Here is a 12,167-nt window from a genome sequence, read left to right on the forward strand (position 1 = left end):
AGTTTTGTTATAAACAACGCTATATGTGTGTGTGTGTCTGTGTGTGTGCGTGTGTCTTTCTCTACTATATAAGATTTATCAGGGAAAATGCAAAAGACCATGCCTTGTTTTTTGTTTTATTTTGTTTTGTTTTTGTTTTTTTCCTCAGTACTTAGAAAAAAGAAAGAACAGTCAGGTGCAGTGGCTCACCCCTGTAATCCCAGGACTTTGGGAGGCAGAGGTGAGAGGATCACTTGAGGTCAGGAGTTTGAGACTACCCTTGTCAACATGAGAAAACCCTACTTCTACTAAAAATGCAAACATTTGCTGGCAGCAAATGCCTGTAATCCCAGTTACTGGGCAGGCTGAGGAAGGAGAATCTCTTGAACCCGGGAGGTGGAGGTTGCAGTGAGTTAAGATCATACCGCTGCACTCCAGCCTAGGCAACAGAACAAGACTCCATCTCAAAAAAATAAAAAAATAATAATAATAAAAGAAAGAACTAACAGCTTGAGGCACCAGGCAATGATTCCCAACTTTGCTACACTTAGAATTACCTGGGAAGCATTTACAACTCCTGATACCCAGTTTGCATCCACAATCAAATCAGAATCTCTGTGGGGATAGGACCCAAGGAGCAGGGATTTTATTATTTTTTAAATTTATTTTTTGGGAGACAGTCTTGCTGTGTCACCCAGGCTGAAGTGCAGTGGCATGATCTTGACTCACTGCAACCTCTGATTCCTGGGTTCAAGCTATCCTCCCACCTCAGCCTCCTGAGTAGCTGGGACCACAGGCACGAGCCACCATGCCAGGCTGATTTTTGTATTTTTGGTAGAGATGGGGTCTTGCCACATTGCCCAGGCTGGTCTTGAACTCCTGGGCTCAAACAATCTGCCCCTACCTCCGCCTCCCAAAGTGCTGAGATTACAGGAGTGAATCATGGCACCCAGCCAAGGCAGCAGGAATTTTAGAGCTCACCGGTGGGTTGCCAAGTGTAATCAAGACTTGAGATCCATTAATTTAAGGGTTCAATTACTTATGGGGACATTTGTGAGTATAGTTTAAGGTATATGAGGTGGGCAATAAGCCAGAACTCACTAAATTAAAGTATGAGCAATGAGAAAGCAGAAAGAAACAAGTGTTAGACCAGCAGTATGCTAGTCTCTTGAGAGTCTAGGCAATACCATTCAGGACATAGGCATGGGCAAAGACTTCATGACTAAAACACCAAAAGCAATGGCAACAAAAACCAAAATTGACAAATGGGATCTAATTAAACTAAAGAGCTTCTGCACAGCAAAAGAACCTATCATCAGAGTGAACAAGCAACCTACAGAATGGGAGAAAATTTTTGCAATCTACCCATCTGACAAAGGGCTAATATCCAGAATCTACAAGGAACTTAAATAAATTTACAAGAAAAAAACAATCCCATCAAAAAGTGGACAAAGAATTGAACAGACACTTCTCAAAAGAAGACATTTACGTGGCCGACAAACATATGAAAAAAAGCTCATCATCACCGGCCATTAGAGAAATGCAAATCAAAACCACAATGAGATACCATCTCATGCCAGTTAGAATAGCGATCATTAAAAAGTCAGAAAACAGACCGGGTGCAGTGGCTCATGCCTGTAATACCAGCACTTTGGGAGGCCAAGGCGGGCGGATCACGAGGTCAGGAGATCAAGACCATCCTACTAACACGGTTGAACCCTTTCTCTACTAAAAATGCAATAATAATAATAATAATAATAATAATAGCTGGGCTGATTGTGGGTACCTGTAGTCCTAGCTCCTTGGGAGGGTGAGGCAGGATAATCACTTGAACATGGGAGGTGGAGGTTACAGTAAGACATGATCATGCCACTGCACTCCAGCCTGGGTAGCAGAGCAAGACTCCATCTCAAAAGAAAAAGGAAACAACAAATGCTGGAGAGGATGTGGAGAAATAGGAACACTTTTACACTATTGGTAGGAGTGTAAATTAGTTCAACCATTGTGGAAGACAGAGTGGTGATTCCTCAAGGATCTAGAACCAGAAATACCATTTGATCCAGCAATCCCATTACTGGGTATATACCCAAAGGATTATAAATCATTCTGCTATAAAGACACAGGCACACGTATGTATACTGCAGCACTTTTCACAACAGCAAAGACTTGGAAACAACCCAAATGCCAATCAATGATAGACTGGAAAAATTAAACGTGGCACATATACACCATGGAATACTATGCAGCCATAAAAAAGGATGAGTTTATGTCTTTTGTAGGGACATGGATGAAGCTGGAAACCATCATTCTCAGCAAACTAACACAGGAATAGAAAACCAAAACACCACATCTTCTCATTCATAAGTGGAAACTGAACAATGAGAACACATGGACACAGGAAGGGGAACATCACACACCAGGCCCTGTTGGGGGTTGGGGGCTAGGGGAGGGATAGCAGTAGGAGAAATACCTAATGTAGATGATGGGTTGATGGGTGCAGCAAACCACCATGGCATGTGTATATCTATGTAACAAACCTGCAGGTTCTGCACATGTATCCCAGAACTGAAAGTATTATAGTTTAAAAAAAAAAAAGAAAAAAAAGAGATTCTCTCTATAGCCAATTTTGTTAGGAAACATGGCCCATCTTTGATAGCATTAGCATATTGAAGACTGAGCAATTATTCAACAAAGAAACCTGTTTAACATTACCTAATTGAATATTTTCTAAATTTATTTGACTTCAGAACACTACTTTTCCCATCTAACACCTATCAATTTTCCCAATAAATGCCAATACAATGTTTTTTAATTTCAAGAAATTACATGAGAATGGCAGTGCAAGTAATCATGTAGCATAGAGGAGGGAAAGAATGGTTGAGAGAATACTTTATATCTTTAGGATAGGAAATAATTGGTTACATTTGTAGAATGAAAAGAATGAAACACACGGGAGGGAGGAATTGAAGATGCCATAACAAGCAATGATGTGATTTTTTTTAGCCCTGTTAAGAAATGCAGAGTTAAACTGTGGGTGGGTTTTCTTTTCTCAAGCCTCTCTTCTCCATTGATGACCTCACAGAGTCCAGAAGACAAGAGAACAAGGACTGGCATTCTAATGTAACATTTACTCATGCCTCAACATTCACTGAGCATCTTCTATGTGTCTCATCTAGACACATAGAGACGATTATTTCATTTGGAATGCCAGCCAAGACCTCACACAAAAAAAATGAAATTTAAATTGGCTTTTCAAAAGTGAGTGGAGAATTTACTAGGAAGAAAAAGAATATGAAAGACAGAAGAAAGCATGAGAAAACAACATGAAAGAACAAAGTAGCAGTCCAAAAATATTGTGGCTGAAATATGGGTGGGACTGGTAGAACATGAGGCTGGAAAATTAGACTAGGCCATATATGTATGTGTGTGTGTGTGTATATGTGTGTGTGTGCGTATATGTGTGTGTGTGTGTACACGTAAACTTTAAATGACATGTACAACAAACAGTTTGGGATTTATGAGGTATAAAATAGGAAAAGACACGGTATATTTGTCTTGCAGAAAAATCACTTTGACAGCAGTGTGAGTGATAAACTGGAGACCTGCCACAGTGGGACTAGTTTAGAGCCTATTGCAATTATAGAACTGTTGCAGGTTTCCATGGATACAACTGGGTATAAAGTATTATTTAGTAACAGAGCATGAAACATCATGGATCATTACTGGTTTAAAGCAAACCTCCCACCTCAGGATTTGGGCACCTTTCCAAAATATAAACTCAGCATTTATATCAACTGCTGCTATGAAAGTTATTTGGGATCATGTAGATGACCCTTCAAGCAAAAAGTAGATCACAAAATGTAGGTCGTTGAAAAAATTACAGCAGCACTTTGTAATATGGAGATTTAAGATGATACTCATTTTAGATTTATTTTGGGGGTCTCATACCTATCTTGAACATATAGTTATGATAGAAAAAGCTCTACTTCTGCAGCACAGTGGTGTGAGCTCTGTTCACTGTGACCTCCACCACCCAGGCTCATGCAATCCTCCTACCTCTGCCTCCAGAGAAACGGGACTAAAGGTGCGTGCCACCATACTGGGCTAATTTTTGCATTATGTTGAGATTTTGAGAGATAGGCTTTCGCTATGTTGCCCAGGATTGTCTCAACCTCTTGAGCTCAAGTGATCCACTCACTTTGGCCTCCCAAAATGCTGAGATTACAGGCATGAGCCACTGCACCTGGCCTGGCAATAGTACCTTAATGAAAGAGTTAGTCATATCCAGAGCTACCTCAAGAAAAGATAAAGTTCCTTTCTCAAAAAAAAAAAAAAAAAAAAAAAAAGGCAGCTTATTTGTTGCATATTGAAATAAACATTCAAGCAACTGAATCTTCTGTGAGATCCAGTGGGAGAGTCTACAAACACCAGGAACTTCCTGCCTCTGCACAGACAGATTTTGCAAAGAGAAAACACAATCTTACTCTTAAGGTAGTGAAGCTTTCACAGTTTATTACTATTTCATTTCTTCCTGAAGTTGTTTCAAGCTTTATTTAAGGTTGGGCGAAGAAAGCTTACTATGATTCCTTTAACCAGAAATAAAAGCATAAAAGAAGAAATATCGCAAAATCATCCAAATACTCTAGATGCTTTCTTGGTTTTAAAGTCACAGATTGAAGACTGGTTTTAAAGCAGGAAGTATAAGCATTTGCTGCTCGGATTTTTTTACTTTAAAGAAATAATTTGAGTTTTAAAAGATTTGAACTCTACAGCATAGAGAAACCTACAGCATAGAGAAACAAAACAAACCTAATAAAAATATTGCATCTTAAAGGTAAGAGTTAAAGGAATATTAACATGGAAAAAAATAGGAGCCACTCTGAAGAATCTAAATCACATAGGGGAAAATATATGTTTTTTCTACATTAACACCTAGCATTAGCTAATTTTAAGGAAAAAAGAAAACATTTGTTAGGCAATCTACAAACTTCTCTCATCAGCTGAAAGAATTATCAGACTTACTCTGTTGAAATTTCTTTCCTTCTCCTCTCTCTCTGTCTCTGTCTCTCTTCCTTTCTCTTGACGGAGTTTTGCTCTTGCCGCCCAGGTGGGAGTGCAATGGTGCAATCTCGGCTCACTGAAACCTCTGCCTCCCAGGTACAAGCAATTCTCCTGCCTCAGCCTCATAAGTAGCTGGGATTACAGGTGTGTGTCACCAGGTCTGGCTAATTTTTTTTTTCTTTCTTTCTTTCTTTTTTTTCAGTAGAGACAGGGTTTTACCATGTTGGCCAGGCTGGCCTTGAATTCCTGACCTGAGGCTATCTGTTCACCCTGGTCTCCCAAAGTGCTGGGATTACAGGTGTGAGCTACTGCACCCAGCCTACTCTGTTGAAATTTCTGAAGGAAGAATGGAATTTCAGTGGCAAATATCAGCTCAAGTAAAGGAAGACATTTCTAACAATTAGCACTGTCTCTCGATGGACTCTGCAGCATTTGAGAGGGTGTATGTAGTCATTTGTGGGTGGTGCTCTGGCAGAAGCTAAGAGACCATCATGTGTTTGCCACAGAAAGCATTGTGGATGAACTAGATGATCTCTAAATTACTTTTTGATTTTGGGATTACATATTCTCAATGAGAATGAAACTGAGGTCTGAACTGTTAACTTAATTGTACGAAATACATCACTTTCCAAATCCTTATATCAAAATACTATTTCTAAAAGACTTACTATGTTATGTATCAGGCACTATGCTAGGCATAGAGGATTCAGCGATGATAATGACAGAATGAATCTATTGTAGGCAGACACAGTGACTCACACCTGTAATCCCAGCAATTTGGGAAGCTAAGGGGGGCGCATCACCTGAGGTCAGGAGTTTGAGACTAGCCTGGCCAAAATGGGGAAACCCCATCTCTACTAAAAGTACAAAATTAGTAGGGCGTGGTTGCACGTGCCTGTAATCCTAGCTACTTGGGAGGCTGAGGCAGGAGAATCACTTGAACCCAAGAGGCGGAGGTTGCAGTAAACTGAGATTGCGCCACTGCACTCCAGCCTGGACGACAGATCAAGACTCTGTCTCAAAAAAAGAAAAAAGAAAAAGAATGAATCTTATGCTTATGGAGCTTTAGAGTCTAACTGCAAAGACAGCAAAGTAAGCATTAATTACAAGGAGGGATAATGATAGGGGAAGTACTTGTATTTCTCCTCCTTATGACCACTATCATTATTAGACAAACATTTTTTTTTTTCTGAAAAGTTGATACTGTTCGCAAAAGCACTCTGTTTCTACAAATGCTAGAATCCAAAAATTATGTCAAAATGTCTTTTTAAAACGAGAACAATGATGTCAATGATGGGTGAAATGATAATGAGTAGAGGAAGATGAAAGGATACATACATTTTTCCAGTCTCTGGTTTTCGTATTATTTGTAAGGTGTGGATGCTTTTCAAGAGGAAGGCTAAGATGATATGGCAGTGGCAACCATGAACCATTGGAGCAGAAGTTAGTTACTAGATGTAAATAAAGAAAATCTATCTCCAAAAGTTTGCTTTGAACTTTATAATGGGTGGATTGCACTGATACCATCTGAATCCATTTATCAGTAAAACTAGGACAAGAAGGCATCATTTGCCTTCAACAGCAAGTACGGAGCACCATCTATGAAGTATTCTTGCCATTTGAAACAATAACAACAAAGCCCATTTAATGTAATCAGTCCTCTACTCCTAATTAGCAAATTACAGGAACAAGGACAGGTGAAAAGAGAACAAATTAAATGATACCATGAGAATAGTGCTTAATCAATCTATGTTTTTCTTTTAATATTAATAAAAATTCCAATAAAATAACTATTACTGTGCATTTTCACAAATAATGAAACCAAAGCTCAGAAAGCTTTATTAAGATGTCCAAAGTTGCAGAGTAACCAGCTAAGATAGGGTTTGGGGAGCAGTGTGCCTAAATTCATAGGATGTGTTTTGTGCTGGGCCTCGCTGCTGCCAGAGAGATCATTTCATCCAAACTCTCATTTTACTGCAGCACAGAAGGACTAAGTCCTTTGCTCAGAAACCACCAACTAGTACTTGCAGGTTCTAGGTGTAGATTACAGGTTCCTTAATTCCAAATTTAGTGCTCCTCTGTCCTTACAAATTATAAATTTGGGCAACACTTGATGCCCAAGCTGTAATATGGATCAATTAAATCAGATTCTTTGAGGGTTGGATTAAGAAACCAATAGTTTCTGAAGTCCCCAAGGTGGCTCCATTTTGCTTCTAAGGTTGAAACACTGGTATTATGATGCTTATTTTCCTAATCCAACTCAGCTATTTTATATTTTATCTAATCCTATTCACCACTAAATTCTAAGAATTTCTTCCCAGGTACCAGGCTTATCTAAACTATATTGAAAATATTGGTTTATGAAAGGAATTCCACCTTCTCTGATAATATTTTACTTGGTTTATTTATTAAAATCATAACAGGCCAGGCACAGTGACTCATGCCTGTAATCCCAGCACTCTAGGAGGCCAAGGCAGAGAATTGCTTGAGCCCAGTAAGTTTGAGAGTAGCCTGGGAAACACAGGGAGATCCATCTTTGAAAAAAGAAACACAAAAAACAAAACAAAACAAAAAACAAACAAACAAACAAAAAAACTTAGCCGGGCATGGTGGTACATACATGTGGTCCCAGCTACTTGGGAGGCTGAGGTGAGAGGATTGCCTGGGCTTTGGAGGCCCTGGAGGCTGCATTAAGCCATGATCACACCACTGCACTTCAGCCTAGGTGGGGCAGAGTGAGACCATGCCTCCAAAAATAAAACAAATCTGGGCCAGGCACGGTGTCTCATGCCTGTAATTGCAGCACTTTGGTAGGCAAAGGTGGGCAGATCAACTGATGTCAGGAATTTGAGACCAGTCTGGCCAAAATGGTGAAACCCTGTCTCTACTAAAAATACAAAAATTAGCCAGGCATAGTGGTGCATGCCTGTAATTCCAGCTACTCAGGAGACTGAGGCAGGAGAATCGCTTGAACCCAAGAGGCAGAGGTTGCAGTGAGCCAAGATCATGCCATTGCACTGAACCCTGGGTGACAAAGCAAGACTCCATTCAAATAATAATAATAATTATCATCATCTAATAAATCAGATCTCAGGACATTAATTGAGTCTTGTTTTATGAGGCACTATGAAAACTGTGTCATATGTCAGCATCCATAGGTGGCACTCCCTCTTCTTCTTCTGCTTTCACAGTATAGACCCATCTCGGTAGAATCAGCTTTCTCCAGGCATGTTGGGTCATTCTCTTCTTTCTTGCTTTAGTGCCTTCCTTTTGTGAAGAACTGGGCAGAAAGTGCCCCTCTGGATAGACTCATCTAGGACTTACTTTTTCTATTTTAAACACTTTTTGTCTAAATTTGAATGGTGTATTCATACATCTTAGTTCATGAAGAAGGGAATAGGATGCCTATTTTACACCTACAGGCTTAAGCCATATGGATTTCTTAGCTTTTACCAGAGCTGTGTTTTGGGAGCATTTAGTATTCAGGTATAAAGTGGTACTCTGAGGCCAATTTAGTTTCTATGCCTTATGTACACATTCCTTAATTAGAAATTCCAAGGAAAGCAAGCAGTGGCTCACACCTGTAATCCCAACACTTTAGGAGGCAGAGGCAGGCAGATCTCTTGAGCCCAGGAGTTTAAGACCAATCAAGGTAACATGGAAAAACCCCATCTCTACAAATAATACAAAAATTAGCCAGGTGTAGTGGTGCATACCTATAGTCCCAGCTACTTGGGAGGCTGAGGTGGGAAGATCACCTGAGCCCTGGGAGGCTGAGGCTGCAGTGAATCCTAATGGAGCCACTGCATTCCAGCCTGGGCCACAGAGTGAGAGCTTGTTAAAAAAAAAAGAAAGAAAGAAAAGAAAAGAGAGAAAAGAAAAGAAAAGAAAAGAAAAGAAAAGAAAAGAAAAGAAAAGAAAAGAGAAAAGTAGGAAATGCCACAGGGAGGAATATGAGTGTCAGGGCAAAAATAGGGCATTTCTGAGTCCCTAGCCATCATACCATCTTTGAAGAAAATAAATTTCAAACTAAACCGTAAACATTTATTAACTTGTATTGGTAGTTTTTTAATCACTTACATGACAGATTGCACCCCTCCTCTATTCTCGCCGCAATACTGTGGGGACAGCAGAAATATTCAACAGATTACTAAATCCAGGATTATTGAGACTAAGTAACTTGTTCTATAACACAAACTGGTTATGAGGATATGACTACAATCTATCTGTCTTCAAATATAATGCTCTTTTAAGATATCTTGTTTATTTTTTCAAACTTGTTCTTCAGGAATTTAAAAAGGGAATTTATCATGTATAAATATAACAGCAGTATTTAGTGTCAAGACCTCACTGCTTACCAAAACCAGAACTTTATTCCTTTCATAGGCTAGCATTCTTGGGTGTTTTTCAGATAACAACAGTAAACTTTGTATACCAAAGAAATCTGTGAAATGAAATTATGGATTATCATTATTCATTAAAAAATGAAAAAAAGAAGGAAATAATTGCCTTTTACCATTTATCCCCCAAAACTGGTACATGGTAGGTGTTCAAGGAATATTTAGATAATTGCTATAAAAGTTCAAATGTTCAAAGGAAAAATGGCTTAACACAAGGTAAAAATAGAAGGTTACAGTAGAGAATATTTATATTTGACTACTTAAAATATGAACTTTGCTCACTTCATTGTGTTTGGATTATATGTATAAAGGTAGTGATCTAGCTACGCTGAAGCTACCTCTACTCTACTATTTTTATGTAGATATTGTACACAGGTAATCAGCATATATTATCAAACAAGGATAAGGAGAAATTATATTTGGTGTTGACAGGTTATTCTGGAAGCTGTAGTGATGCATTTTCCCCTGAAAGAATTGTTTTGAAACACACACACACATACAGAATATTGTTCTTCAATACTGACACATTTTTTCTGATAATAAAGATAGGCATCAACACGTAATTAAGAAGCGTTAGGAAAAATACCCGTGGAAACTACAATTGTGAGAAAAATTAGTAAATTTTCTGGACAGTGCTACCATGAAGGGCTACCATGTATCATTTAAGAGCTTTAAAAATGGACCTAGCCTTTATTCCAACAATCATTTCATCTCCAATAATTTATTCTAAGTAATCAAAAGACAAGACAGACAATTTTGCATAAGTATGTTGAAGAGAGCATGACTTATGACAGTGAGAAACTGGAAATTACCTAAATATCCAACAATACCAAATGACAAGATTTGGTATCTCTGTAGAATTGAATCCTAATCACCCACTAAAATGTTTTTAAAGAATATATAGTGACAAAATAATTATGCATGATGATGTTAAATGAAAGACCCAAAGAAAATATACCTACATTTTGACAATGTTTGTGTAAGTAAATTTAAAAAAAATATATTTCAGTTTTTACACAATTGTAGTTTACAAATTTTCTTGAATGATCATGACTATAGATAGAATATTGGGAGAACATATTATTTATTAATATTGCTAAAGGTCTGTGGTAGAAAATCGACTGAATTCGTGGTTTAAAAACCTGAGTCCCAGATGAATACACCTGAGTGTTCATCTTTGTGATCACAAACCAATTATTTAACATTTGGGATCTCAGTTTATCCTTTTGTTAAAAGAGTAGCATAAATTCCAGAGGTCTAGAATTCAAATATTTTCAGGGGTCCATCAGATAATATAAAAGCATCAGGAAAGTCAGATTCAGACATTCATTCAATGCAGAAATATTGAGTGCTTATTAGATGTCAGACTGTGTGCTGGACACTGGGAAAGCAGCAGTGGGAAAAATAGAGGAGGCTAGCTGCTTATATCGGGATCAAATCTTAATATTTTCCTAGAGCTGGAGAAGTAGGGTAGGACAAGATAAAACAGTTGCAATAAAACCAATCATTTGCACGCAGTATCTCAGTTTATTCTCTAAACAGCTCTAATAAATACCTATTATTTTCTCAATTTCCCCATTCTACTGGTGAAAAAAAAAATAGGGAATTTAACTGACTTGCCCAATTTCATAAAGGTATTAACAGAAAGATATAAAGTCATTATATTAAAGAATGAAAACTTTGTGATATTAAACAATTCATTCAATCTTTCTATCAGTTTCTAAATGAGAAAGAGACAAACAAAAGCTTGTACTAGATTTCCATTAAGCTTTCCTTTCAATTCATAAACCCTATGATTATATTTTCAATCTAAATTTAGTTCTGTAAACCATATACCAGTGATCTCATCTACATGTATTAAAACAACCTATTTTCCTATTATCACCAAAAAGCAAGTGTAATTTGATTTTGTTTTTATGTCCCTTTAAAGATGCAGTGGGAGAAATAGAGTGATCACCTTGGGGCTCTGGAATATTCTCATTTGGAGTCTACTTTTGATTTTGCTTTAAAAAGTCAGCTTCCTCAATATGTTATCAGCTCTGCAGAAGATCTTAAAAGTCTACTGACAATTGTCACCTCAAACATTAATTCATTCAGTGTTTCTTCACAACAGAATTGCTGTTGCTGAGTTAAATTAAATGAAAAAAAGAAAAAGTGTAAAACAATTTAAAAGAAACTAAAACTCAAACTAAATGATAGACATGAAGTAGATAATGTTCTTTTCTGATTGCATTGGTTAAATTAGAAAATTCTAATTTAGAATCAAAGCCCAGCTTATCTTTGAAGGCAATATAATAGAATAAAATACTGAAAAATGAATAGCTAGCATAAAAGCCTAGGTCAAATGTAACATCAATCGAGCACCTTCTTTTAGTCTTCCACTGAGAATTAATTTCTCTGTTCATGGTTCTCCCAGAGGACATTATGAATGCTTTAGAAGGCTTATTAGTCTGTCCTGAACTCGTTTATATAACTGTCTCTACCAATAAATATTGAGCTATTAAAGGGCAGTGACCAGGTTATTTATATCTCTATGCACCCGGATCATGATGGTCTGAACATAGCAGACATTCCATATATATTTCTAAATGAAAAAATGAATAATTCAAATAAAATTACATTTTTCTATTGAAATGTGGCTTTTCCTCTACTTGAATATGACCTAGAGCAAGCCATTTACCTCTAGATCTCAATTTGCTCATCTGTAGAAGCAGATATACATCTGCA

At 37.6% G+C, this 12,167-nt stretch overlaps 1 protein-coding gene across 14 annotated transcripts in view; it reads right to left on the reverse strand.

Annotated features, from left to right (window-relative positions):
- Window positions 1-12,167, reverse strand: part of DLG2 (discs large MAGUK scaffold protein 2) — a 2,222,296-nt gene that overhangs the window by 1,143,327 nt on the left and 1,066,802 nt on the right. For 2 of the 14 annotated variants that reach the window (XM_073019929.1, XM_073019923.1), the window contains exon 1: window positions 5,002-5,367. The exons of the other annotated variants lie outside the window; for them this stretch is intronic. In XM_073019929.1, coding sequence (XP_072876030.1) covers window positions 5,002-5,166 — 165 coding nt within the window. In that variant the 5' untranslated portion in view covers window positions 5,167-5,367. Of the gene's footprint in view, window positions 1-5,001; window positions 5,368-12,167 lie in introns of those variants that run through there. 14 annotated transcript variants of the gene reach the window in all.

Source organism: Chlorocebus sabaeus, chromosome 1 (genome assembly GCF_047675955.1).
Source record: "Chlorocebus sabaeus isolate Y175 chromosome 1, mChlSab1.0.hap1, whole genome shotgun sequence".
Taxonomy (NCBI): Eukaryota; Metazoa; Chordata; class Mammalia; order Primates; family Cercopithecidae; genus Chlorocebus; species Chlorocebus sabaeus.